The 13,201-nt window shown below is 40.4% G+C and overlaps 1 protein-coding gene across 1 annotated transcript; it reads right to left on the bottom strand.

The window, feature by feature from the left end:
• Positions 1–541: 541 nt before the first annotated feature.
• On the bottom strand, positions 542–12,223 carry letm2 (leucine zipper-EF-hand containing transmembrane protein 2). The gene is made up of 11 exons (XM_069523039.1): positions 11,943–12,223; positions 11,040–11,108; positions 9,441–9,966; positions 7,709–7,852; positions 6,460–6,603; positions 6,026–6,229; positions 5,560–5,679; positions 5,099–5,218; positions 4,459–4,557; positions 3,754–3,822; positions 542–2,869 (listed from the first exon to the last, which is right to left on the bottom strand). The coding sequence occupies exons 2-11, from the start codon at positions 11,084–11,086 to the stop codon at positions 2,813–2,815; spliced, it is 1,530 nt and encodes a 509-aa protein (XP_069379140.1). The 5' UTR covers positions 11,087–11,108; positions 11,943–12,223; the 3' UTR covers positions 542–2,812.
• Positions 12,224–13,201: the final 978 nt, after the last annotated feature.

The raw sequence follows: 13,201 nt of genomic DNA, 5'->3' as shown, positions 1-13,201 counted from the left end.
TCTTTAGATCACGTTGTTCAAAAACAGTCCTCCCCCCCGCCCCTTCAGTGGATAAAGTATCTGCAAGATACTTATTAAGTTAAAGTAGCAGCAACATGTAGTAAAAATACTCCCATTACAAGAAGAGAAGTATTATCAACAAATGGCCCTGTAAGTATGTTATCAGAGCTTTGTAACTGGTTTGAAATTGGATTGGTCAAGGTCATGCTGTTTTGTAATCAAGGCATATTTTATAAATGAATCAGACTTTAACATTTAAGATTGTAATATGAATACTAACAACTGTCAAAAGTTTAGTGTTGTGTTCTATGTGTGGTGATGTGTGGAACCATCTGTGATAGCAGCTCAAAACAGTTTGCATTAACAAACAATATGATGCTAATGAATGAAAAGGAAACAGTTTTCCATTAGTTGACAAAGTAAGTGATGTTATTTAGAAGTAGATGAGTTGTATAAGAATACATCCTGTCCAATACCTGCTGTAAGAATTTTTCAGAATAGGTTTTGAAGCAAAAATATGAAACAGAGTAATTCTCGAGGCTTCTTTGCAGCACAATCTTTTAATCAGGCAGTACACAGTACTGCAGCCATCAAACAAATCAGGAACATTTCCAGATCAACAACATGAGAAGTCTTTCTCAACAGGTCGGCGACGTGCAGTTTCAGAATATCTCAAAACCTGCGGAAAATTGTGTTTTTTCCCCCCTTCAGATCACTGGGACTTCACTGGTTTAGTTACAGGTTTGTTTTTATGACCACAATAAAAACAGATGGATGTAAAATGCACTGAGTGCTGCTGGCTGGTTGGTCAACCAGAGAATATGTTGAGGGGGAAAAAATTGCTTTTCAGCCTGGTGATAAGTCACCCTTTAAAAAGCACAATTTGTTTCTAAAGAAAAATGCCATATAAAAGCTGCATGAATCAGTTCACATCCACTAGAAGCATTGGGAGTAATCAGAATCCAGAAAACACAAAGATAAAGCAACTAGTCTTTTTTCTTTTTAAATGTATTTTCTTAATCTCCTTTACACCACGAGTGGATAGCTGGCTGAAAATGTGATCGTTTTTCCATCAGCATCAACACTGGTGATGATAAGGAAATTATTTGGATTTGGATTTAAACTTGGATCAAATGGGAAAAGGAGACTTACCACTAAAGAAAAAATGTGCAACTGGGCGTTTTTAAACTCACTGAGGTGAATGATCAAAGTGCAAACTGACAAAATAGAGAAAATCGGTTCTGTGATGAAAAATGCAAACATCAGCCCAATCGCCCTCTAACCTTAGGCACATATGTAAAACCAATAATTTAAATCTTCATTTGTCATCAGTGTGCTTAAAATATATCCTTTCATTTATGGCCTCCACCTGTGGGAGGTGCCTATGGATAAATAGCAATGAGCAAAAATGGTGGAGACAAACCTTCATCAGGCTGCGATGAAATTAGTTTCTCCAATGTCAGATGTATGAAGGGTATGAGTGGGTTACAAAACACACACTTAACTGGTTCTGTACAGTACACATCTATGCAGTAAACCTTCCAATAAATCCTGTAGGGTCATATAGTGTATTCATTACAGCTTAATGAAGGAGGACAGTCGGGTCAATCAGTCATAACGCTACACATTGAACTCTTTTAGTCCCACAATAACAAAAATAACAATCTCATGTGTGGCTTCAGGGTTTGAGCTTGTCCCCCACGTTAGTAGTTTATCTTTATGGATAACATCAAGCATTTGCTCTTTTTAGATTAGAGAAATCTTAGCTTCATAACATTAAAACACAATCCATATATTCAAATAAAACGTGTCATTTTTTGTTTTTTTTGACAGATTGTCCGGTCAGTGGTTTATCAGTGGGAGCAGACTTCACTTTACCACAGTCACCATTGAGTTCAAGGAGTGACCCTTCTATTTATAACATCCCGGTCTTCATTTGCTAATTAAAGCAGCAAGAAACTAAACTATGTCACTGTGTTCAGAGGCAGGGCCAGTCCGCACCAGCTGCTCCACCTGCTGACTAAATGAGATTATGACATTCTGCCTGAACAGATACAGGTTCAGAATATGCCGTCTTTTAGCGTCTACTTCAGCATGAAATTGGGACACAGCTACTAAACCGAAATGTTCAGCAGAACCTGGGTAACTTCTCTTTCGTCCTGAACAGGAGTTAAAATTGCAAATAAAAACGTAAAACTGCTAAAAGAAAAAAAAAAACTGTCCAAACATTTTCAAGAGACAGACCTTTTCGTAGCAAACTGTACAAAGCTCCAGCTGCTGCGATGTAAGACGGGGGAAATATACAAGATATTTACAAATTTACAGGAGGAGGAGGAAGAGGAGGAAGAGGAGACCATCTAGACTGTAAGGAGAAGACTGACCAGGATCAGCCATGGGCAGTTTGAACATCCCTTCTTGGACATTAGGTCAAACAAACTCATCAGTGGGCTCTGAGTCCAGTCAAATTATAGGCTGGTTTGTCCCTTATGGACAGTTACAGAGAACGGAGTGCACAAAAGTGAAAATAGAAGGTTGAGGGTATGAAGAAGCCGCTGCTGAGGCAAAGCAGCCATTTCCTGGTGTTAACAGTGAGAGGGACGAGAAGCCAATGTGACTCCTGGATGAGTTGTTTCATCTGCTGTTTCCAAATGTCAGAGATAGTTGTTGAATGAGAGGTATTTAACAGAGGAGCTTTAAATTAATTGAGGTCTGCTGAAATATAAATCGTTAATGGCACAGTCACTCCCCCTCCCTGAGGATACGGGTCTGAGCAAGTCCCACTCTCCTTCAGTCCAGAGGCTCCTGCTCGTCTTTACACACCGTTGGCACTCATCTTGCTCTTCTGGGAAACCTCTGTCGCTGCTTTAGCCTGCGGGAGAGACGTCATGTGGCTTAGTTTAACCACAACATCCAGAATTTCACTTTGAAAAACAGTCAGAGATGGATTTATTTCAATTTTAATATTGGAATACTTTGAGTTAGTGCTACCCAAACAGACCTAGTGCCTAAAGGCTCCTTAGATCAAAATGTCAGTATCCTCCTTAATCAAAAGGTAACAAACCCTCATGTCTCTCAGGACAGAATTTAGATGCTACTTGACAGAAAATCACGTTTTAGTATTTAAAAATGTATTTGACCAATTTAAGTCTTGAGAAAAAACTTCAACCTAAGAAAAAACACACCCTTATATGAGGAATGGACATTTGATGGAAAGGAAAAAAATCTATGACAGTTACAGTGTCCCAGTTGTCTTAAAGGAAAAAAAAGCCAAGTGTCAGTGGGATAAACAATTGAGTGAGGAAGAGTGAATAAATTACTTTTTCAGAAAAACCATGGCAACAGACTTGTTATTTGATGTCTCTTTAAAAGAAAATGATGGTTGGTTTATATAAAAAAGAAATTCACTTAGAAGCCTGCGTGACACTGACAGGTCTATATTTATCAGCTATTTTTAAATCCTCACACAGTAACTTGCTGATGATCAGTTCTTATATGGCCAACACTTTCTGTATTTGTGAGTGCGACTGTCAAAACATATTTCTTACATATTTATTCTGCATAGATAACTAAACAGATTCCCAACTGGTCTCTATACATAACCCATTGTATTTGAGTGCTTAATGTCCCCTGGAATAGCTACTGTGAGAGATTAGCACGTCAGGAAGATCAGAGCCAGGAAGAACTAACTGGATTCTGATGCAGTAAATCCCTTACTGGTTTCTGTGGGACAGATAAATAACAGTGGGTGCTCACCTGAAGGACTTCAGCAGGTGTCAGTGGTTTGTCAGAGATCACAGGAGCCTTGTCCCTCAACTCCTCCACCTGCAAAGATTAAAAATGTATTAATATGTAAAGAGTCCTGAACTCCCCCTCCAGACTTTCCTCTATGTAAATAAATAATGTATGTATATAATACAAATGTAATATTGATTCGTTTAAATAAATTCAGAATCACCAGAAGATTCATCGTCAGCTGTTCTAATGATCTGTTAATTGTTAGTTTTTTATGTTTGCTTTGTTGGGAAGCATTAGCTGGAAAGCACTTTATAGCGAGCTACTGGAAGTAGCCTGTTATCTTTGTAAAACAACTAGAAAAAGGAGCAATAGAGAAAGCAAATCAATTCCCTAATTGCAGAACTATTCCCTAAAGAATCTGGAGAATGTCCTCAACTCAGATATTTAAAATAAACAAAAAAAGTTAAGATCAGTGACTGAAAAAATGTTTCATATACGTCCATGTTTCATAAATTTAATAAATGTGGTATGAGTCTAGTATGACTGTCTGAGTAGATGAAAATACCTCAGGTCTCCACTGTGATAAGAAACAGCTGTTCACTTGCTTTTGTATGTAAGTACATCTACTGTTATGGCGGAAATCTATTCTAGAATGCAGTACTGAAGTTTCCCCTCCACCATCTATTCTCATCTCACTCTGCTGTGTTTTAAGAGAGCACTGACCGATCTTTCTTTGATGATGAGAGCAGGGTCGGCCAACATGTCCGTACTGACTGAGGCTGTGCTTGCTCCTGTATTCTCCACAGGAGGAGGAGTAGTTTTCTGCAAAAATAACATAAGTAATCTGATAAGAAGACTTAAATAAATAAAGCAGATCAGAGTCGGATTAAGGGTGTAAAAATGTCCCACTGTCGTAAAAATCTTGAGATAATTGGCTCGTTAGATTGTCTTGGTTATTTGTCAAGCAAAGATTTCCATATATTAACTTACACAATGGGTCCCATGTACAATTTTGCAGCTTGTTCCATTTGATAGTAAAAAACATTTTGGCGTCTTGGTTCACAATAACAAGTAATCTGGCTCTAGGATGTTCTATATTTCAAAGACTATACCATTGATAAAATAATGAAAATAGTCATTACTAATTAAGTGACAGTTCAAGAAACAACATGGTTTTGAAACAGATTTTAGAAAGAAGAGAAAACACGGAGCATACAGCAGTGACAGGTGCACCAGTTACTTCAGAGCTGGAATGTTAATCTGGGTACAAGCTTCTCTAATCTAATCTGTACATGAGGGAATATGCAGAGGTTTGTAAGATCTGTAAATTTAGTAAACACTAAGTATATTGTAAAGTTCAAACCTCTAGTTTGGGAACAGGTGGGATGACATGGGGTTTAGGTTTGATGTCAGTCAGGTACATGGCTCTGGAGAGCAGCAGCAGTGATGGAGGAACGTTCTCCTTCAGGTGCAGGTCCAGCCACTGATGGACGAGAAGAACATTTACTTAAGGAGATCATCAACAAGACATAAGAGCTATGCCTCTTTTTAACTTGGCATATTTTGCATCACTCCTGCAGGTACAACAAAAGACATTGATTTGTATTAAACTTATTTATCTTTTGTTAAGTCACAGAGGCCATCTCTGGTACAACAGCTTTTGGCTCACTCGCAACCAAGAACATACATCATTCTATAATACAAATTCTCCTAATATATATATATATAGTTCACATAAATCTATTTCATCGCACTGTGGAGCACTGCACATTATTTGTTTTTGTTATTCAGTTCTTTTTCAACCCCAATCATTCGGTATCTCACCTGCTGCATCTGCAGACGTAGCTGGTCAGTGGTGAGACCCAGAGACCTCATCCCACGACTACGACACGCTGCCTGTAATTCTGACACACTCATAGCTGCCACGCCTTCTGCTGCGATCATCTGTGAATGCGTGAAAAGTGAGAAGTTAAAAAAATGTGGCAAACGCGTGAGAAAAGATGGCAGCTACACACCAGGAGGGACTGGAATGACTCTATCTGAAATAAATTCATTAAGACGACAGCAGAGGTGAAACACTGTTCTATCTAGATACAGGAAACTAGTTTAAAGTGGTGAAGTAGTCGACAGCACAGACAGTTTTACAACATATTTGCATGAATGGACTTCTCAATGTTTGCCTTTGAGATAGGACACAATTCAAACACTGGTAGGGAAAAGAAAGGAAATTGGGTTGGTGTGAAACTTCCTAGTTTCGTAAGCTTTGTGTATTTCTTGTCCTCTGTCTCACCTCATCGTCTGATTTGATGGTCCTGAGCTGCATCATCAGCTGAAAACGCAGCAAGTTGTTGGTGCCGATGGGCTGCAGCTCCAGTAGTTTGCACAGAGCCACCAGCTGGGGGCGCTCCAGGTGCTCCAGCGTCAGTTCGTCCTCAAACAACTTCGAAAACCGGACAATGTCCTTCGTGGTGGGCTGCTCGCCTGTGCCTCGGACCTGACGAGGACGCACAGATGTCACTGACTTGAAGCAATGGAACCATCCTGATAACGTTGCTATGCCAATGGTTTCAGAAAACTAATTGGTTCCAGTTTTATAATTCCTTCATTGTTTTAGTCGTTATTTTCATGAAAACACAGAACTATTCTGCTAGTTTCTTAGTTTTCTGTGACAGTAAACTCAACATGCCTGTTTTTGACTGTTTTTGACTGCAGGCTGTATTTTACCTTTTGAACATATGTGGAGAAGCGCTGGGTTTCATCCTCTGTCTGAGCTTTAGCCTTGTTTCTTCGGGCCATCTCAGCGATGGTCTCTTGGAGAAACTTGGCCAGTTCAAGCTTCGCAGCCAGACCCTTCTTCTGCTTCTCCTCCTGCATGAAGAGGGGAGCGGAGATGCAGGTTAGCTTTAAGAATATACTGTAGTTCAAATACTGCAATAATGTGATGTACTCTGTGGTTTCACAACCTCAATACATTGTGTTTATTACATGTCCTCTATGGTTTAATATTACACAGTTGAAGTTGTAATTGTGGTATCTCAAAAACTATGTAGTCACTGGCTGAGCAGTCAAGTACCAAAACCTGTGGGCAACTGCAGAAATAAAAAAATTAAAGTAGAAATATGATTAAATGTATTGTTGCTTTCCTTCATGTTAAGCTTTTTTCGCACAGACCTGCATATACCTCTGTTTATATGATTTTTTTAATATATATAAAATTAAAAGTCATGTAACAACCATTTGAATTGTTTAACCGAAGAGGACCACATACATTTCCTAGTAAATTTTCATAAAATAGACACTAAATTACAATGTATAACTGTGACATTTCTCTCTGGTATCTTCTGTTTTGTTTTTACCACTGTATTGTAATCTAGTATCACAACAGGCTGATATTTTAAGCTTCAAATTCACAGGGGCTGGACACCTCTGTGCTGACCAGGAGCATGAAAGCATATCTGTGAATCACTCAGCCGTGCTCCAGCTCGGTCAGGATACATCAAATCTGACAGGCCGACTAGAACAAGTACAGAAACCTGCTGTTTTTTTCTCTACAGGAAATATAACATTTAAAAATACATAATTACTATATGATCATGGAGTTATTATAATAACAGAAACACCCGCCCAATCAATATGTTTTTAAAACATTAGATCCAATGCTTGTATAGCTTTGTTCAGCATTTTTGCAGGTAATCTCTGTCACGGCTCAAGTCAATTGCCCTGATTAGACAAAGTCAGCTGCTTGCACGGCCAAAGGTTCTTAGTAAAGCAGCCGCAGGCACTGACGGGTTACATAATCATGAACCCTGTCAGAGGTTGTTCAGGAGCCGTGTGTGTGTGTGTGTGTGTGTGTGTGTGTGTGTGTGTGTGTGTGTGTGTGTGTGTGTGTGTGTGTGTGTGTGTGTGTGTGTGTGTGTGTGTGTGTGTGTGTGTGTGTGTGTGTGTGTGTGTGTGTGTGTTCATATCCACGTGCCTTTTTGGATTCCGTCTCAAAGGTGGAGGGCAACATCTCTGGGAAGAGTTTGAGGAAGACGGGCAGAAGAAACTCCATGAAAGGAACGATGATAAACACAATGAATGGCACCAGACGGAACAAATCAGCACATGTCCTCATCAGCTGTAAACACAAAGACAATGACAACAATGCACGTGAGCCAGTATTCACACCGGGGCACTACTACCAGTGCCCAAGTCTGGTGTTAGATCCATTACACAAGCCCTGAAGCTCAGCCAGTCCTCATCTAAAATAGTCCAAATATAATTTTACCATGGCATGTGCACAGCTTGAATCACTGAGCCTGCCTGCATACACCGAAACATCAATCAGTCAGTGACACGTTCTGTAAGAGTTTGACCTTTTTCAATGAGCTAAATTGTCTTAAATTTGAAATATTTATCAAACATGTTTAAAGAATGTTATATTGCTGTAAGAGAGAAGAAGAAATCAGACTTGTACCAGCCCACTGAATATCAATTTGAACCCTTTAAAAGACACGGGCAGATCACAAAGTGAATCTAAAGTGTGTGCATCTTAAATCCCATGTTGTCTACATCTTTGAACAGTACCACACTCAATAAAATATAATAATAATAAAATAAACCTAACCAATTTTAGGGGCTTCAATTGCCATCATTAAACAATACAGCCTCAGATCTGTGGCTTTGTTCAGAGAACAGAAAACTAGTCGGCTGAAGGAACTGTCAGTGCTTAATCCTGAATAATAATTTACAGAAAGTTCTATTCAAACAATTCCAGACACAACTATCTATCTACCTGCTCTGACTCAGATTTTATGAGCTCTGGGACATAATGTGTACATTCCTTATTGACAGTCAAGGGTGTGAACTTTCACAAGGAACCCCTTACATAATTTTTACACCCTTTTCACATACATGAGTGCAAGAAAGAATTAGAAACACAACTGAAGATAATGCATGCGTTTATATAATAAGGGGGTGTTAAGCTAAGATCTGCATGTCGGCTGAGGACTACATGCCCATCATGGCATGCACAGCTACAGTTGAAACTACCAGTGTTGGGATGAGTTGTGTCTGCAGGGGATGGCCCACTGATGCTGCCACTGGCCAGTCCGACTATAACAGATGGGTAAATGTGCTTGTGTGAAAACAAGAGCGTGAGTGTAACAGCAGCCCAGGCAGCCCTTTACACAGCTCCAAAAGGAAGTATCAGCATAAAACACCGACTCAGATCCTTTATATTACTGTGTGGAGTTTTAAAAAAATTAGTCAGGCATCTGTGGCAGGATAGAATAGACAATAGTGGGCCACCCTCTGGAGTAATTAACAACTCACAGACAGCATCAACTAAAAGTCCACATTATAATCCTCCTAAATATAGAATCTGAGGAAGAGCTGTTGTCTTGAATCCATGTAGCCTTAGCAGTAACTAGTTATTTTGCAGTCAGTAAAATGCAGTTATTTGTTGGCTACAACTTTCCAGTGCTTGACATTAGGGATGTGCAATACAGCAGACATCATGTGATCACAGAAAAACACCTATTGTTTCTTATCGTCTTCATCAACTCCACAAACTACCAGTGAGAGCCAAAGCGAGATAAAACACAGTAATACCAAGGATGCTATAGGAAAACTGTACTCTGTGAATGATGCTGCAGTGGACAAAAGAAACCCTTTAAAATTAAAAATGTGTAATCACACAATAATATAAATTACACTTCTCTTACCCTTCTCCTCTCCCTGCGTGAGAGCAGTTGTCCATGTAACAAACTCCACACCATCCTCCCTGCAATGTTAATGTCAATGCCAAGTAACCGGAAGCCATTGTAGTAATGCTTCAACTCATCCACAATCCTCTGATACAGAGACTTTTTAACCACTGCCTTCTCCTGCACAGGAGGAGCAGTGGCCGCTGTGGTGGTGGATGCTGGAGTGGGAGCTGACGGGGGTTGAGTTTGGGGATTAGAGGACACAGAGTCCTTTTTTGTCCCAGAAGAAGAATCTTGGTCAGCGGCTAATGGGGCCTCTTGTTTTATATCCTGGAGCCAAACACCTGAGCTATGTAGCGAGCGGGCGAGCAGGGTGGAGCTGTGGCCGCGTCCGAGGGCGTGGCCTCGGTAACAGTGGGGGTAGCCATAGCGGGAATGCCTGAGTGGGAATGAGGACAAGAGGTGGCGAGGAGGGTCTATGTGGAGATAGGCTTTGGAAGACAGAGAGGAGCAGCTGTGCCTCTTGGATAACAAATATGATCCCCTGTTGACAGAGGCAAGAAAAACTGGTTAGATATTACCTCATAGTCTGCAGAAAACATGCACATATATGTATGTGAAATGCTCACATGTGTATCTGATGCACCGACAAGTTGATCAAGAAAGAACAGTGACCATTTTGATAATAATGCATCAGTTAATAGAAAAAGTAAAACACTTTGTTCATAACTTTCCAAAGTTACGTCTCTATAGACCCTTGAGCTGTCAACAGGTAGCGTTTAGCTTGGACAAAACAAGATGACAACATCTAGGGCTCAGATTAATGGTGTTATTACCAGTTCCATTTCCAAAAGTCACTGATATAAGTGCTGAAAAACTCAAAAATATCTCTATATCTAAAAGAAGTAGTAACAGACGAAAGTAAATTTTTTGGGGATTGATGCCATTAGCAATATTATTTTCGATACTGATATATTGGTTGATAAATGTATAAAAAATATGGCTCCTAAGATGTTATCACCAAACCCTTAATAAAGAAATGTAATTGAGACTTTATATTTTACAGTTTACCCAAAACCTTTATTGTAAATAACTATAAAAAAACATAAATAAAAAAAAATATGACTTAAATGAATAAGATAAATACTTATACTTATATATAAGTTTCATAACAGCAAACATAAACACTGAAACTGATGTCTGTGAAAAGCTCTTATCAGCCGATATTATCTGCTAACTGATAAATCGGTCTGTATCGTAGCACTATAATACAGAACAGCAGTAAATTCAAACAACACAGGAAGTTTACCTAAAAAACAAAGTTCAGTTACTCAGACAGGAGAAACAGCTGCTACTTAAACAAACTGAGCCATTTGGGTTGTTTGACTGCACATGTCCGACTCTAGTGTGTGTACCTGGAGTCAGAAGGTGTCACTGCAACTATCACAAAGTAAAAAGAGACATCCTGTGCCTTTGGTTTCCCCTCCCATGTAATTGCCTCCAGTGAACTTTATGTAGAGAACTATTTGTACATTTTGTGAGTGTGATCCGGCCTGCGCTGCGCGGCCAGAGATCTTCTTACATGTAGACAGATGTAGGCATGTGTTGCTCGCTAACCTTGATCTGGTGACTGCAAAGATCACCTGGTGACTGAAGACCGCCATTGTGGGGGCAGATTACAGGATTCTGTTAAAAACACAAGGAGAAGGAGACAGGGGGGGAGGGGGGGAGGGAGAGAGAGCAGACAGGTGTCTAATTACAGTTCATTCACATGGTGCTGCTGCAGGCGAACTGGAAAAACACTGATCTCAGGATCTGGAAGGTCTCAGCGTGAATGACATAATATTACAAAATTAGCATGTGTACAAAAAGGCCCTGTTCTTCAAATCTTAAACTTGTGCAGATTGGTCCACCTGCATGAATCGAAGTCTGATATTTGTATCTGCTTATCAGTTTATGAATGATCAAGCAAAAATGTCAACAAGCTAGTATTCCTTAGCTTGAGGGATTTGTTGCTCTGACGGTTCAAAATCCTTCGTAAACCAGCTTCAAAAGACCATGAAATCCAGAATCACGTCAGACCATCAATCAACATTACGATCAGCACATGTTACCATTACGTAACAACGCATTGTGTACTGACGTGACACGTGAAATACTCATCAGCTGCGCTTATCGGGCCTCGTTTCACCCAAACATTACACAAGCCTCCTCGTCGAGGTCAAGTGAACGATAACATGGAAGACTTTTAAATAGACGCGACTTGAGGCTGAACTCGGGAGGAACCCCGCAGCATTACGGTGTTTTTCCACTGACGTTAGCTGACCCTGGAGCTGCGACATCAACTAGTCCGAGCGATCTCGAACCAGCCGGTGAAAAGCAACAGAGATTTCACTAACAAACAAAACACACTGAATAATACTGGTGGTCTAAATTAGCATCACGCTAGCAGCTGCTTCGCCAGCCTAGCTTAGCCTGCTGTTGGCTAAAGCTAGCCAGTGAAAATGGCAGCTCACGCACCTCCAGCGAAGAGGACCCAGCTATGGCTGCTGACTGGGCGTAGAGAGGCTTCTCGGTGAGGCGCGAACACCGCGATCCATCCACAACAACCGGTCGAGGGAAACGGGAGCGACGAGAGTAACGACCGACGAGGTGATAACCCCATTTACGGTGGGTGCATGGTTTCCTGCGCCCGGTCCTGGAAGCTGTTGCGTTGGAGTCCGCTCGGGGTGCGCAGCCTTCGCAGGCAGCCGCGCTGGAAGGTCAGGTTCCGCTGCACATGCGCGAAGGATTCTGCGCGGAGCCAGCAGAGATCATCCGATCACATGGCAGATCGGTCACATGGTGGTTTTAAAAAAATAAAGGAACTCCACCTACTCCTCATACAAGTGGGTGTGAACAGCAATTCAAGCAGCTTCCTGCTGCTGTTCTGCCTGAAGCGTCTTGGGAGCATTTGCAAATGAAAGACACGCAGAGTGGAGCTGAATGACACAGAACAACCACATGGACCCAACAGGACAACAAAACACCAAGAGCCACAGGAACACCAGCACGAAGAAGAAGAACTGACACGAAACGATCACCAACATAGTCAGAATGTGAGAGGAAACTGTTCCAATGGCAATGAAAACACAATTACACGATTATAATGATTATTACTTAACAGCAACACATGCTGAAACGTGCAACAACCGATAGACACATGGTGCAACTATAAGATAAGATACAATAATCCTTTATTAGTCCCACAACGGGGACATTTGTAATATTACAGCAGCAAGAGTCCAAAATAGGTATCAGTAAGCAATAATAAGTAACGTGCAATATCCTTAAGTGTAAGGAAATATAACAAATATGAATGGAATGCAAACTTATTTTAATTTAGCTATTGCACTGCTGAGCTGACCTGTTTCTTCTTGTCACACCGTTCATTTGAATGACTGTGTGAACTTGCATTAGACAAATAAAAAGACCAGACATGCAAAACAAGCACAGACACATGAGATGACATAGATAACATGATATTTTATTAATCACACTGCAGGGAAACATCGAGAAGAAAGAAAACTACAAAGAGACAGAGAGCAACTACAGATGCAAACTAACGATTAAAATAACCATAAGGAGACAAAAAAGTACACATAATGACTACAAACAAACCAAAAAGGACCATAAGGAGATGCAAAATAATCCCCAGAAGAGGGTCCTTCATAGTGAGATTGAAAATGACAACAAAGAAACACTAAAAACTCAAACACTAAACAATCCAAAAGAGACAT

The sequence above is a fragment of the Paralichthys olivaceus genome, chromosome 4, assembly GCF_024713975.1.
Source record: "Paralichthys olivaceus isolate ysfri-2021 chromosome 4, ASM2471397v2, whole genome shotgun sequence".
In the NCBI taxonomy this organism is placed as follows: Eukaryota; Metazoa; Chordata; class Actinopteri; order Pleuronectiformes; family Paralichthyidae; genus Paralichthys; species Paralichthys olivaceus.
Note: the sequence above shows the minus strand (reverse complement) of the source record. Positions and strands in the feature narration are given on the sequence as shown.

Excerpts from the sequence above, each read along its gene's own strand:
- letm2 (XM_069523039.1), bottom strand. The coding sequence starts at position 11,086 with ATGGCGGTCTTCAGTCACCAGGTGATCTTTGCAGTCACCAGATCAAG. Across the intron at positions 7,853-9,440 it reads CACGCAGGGAGAGGAGAAGG|CTGATGAGGACATGTGCTGA; the intron begins GTAAGAGAAGTG and ends TTGTGTTTACAG. Across the intron at positions 5,680-6,025 it reads CCATCAAATCAGACGATGAG|ATGATCGCAGCAGAAGGCGT; the intron begins GTGAGACAGAGG and ends ACGCATTCACAG.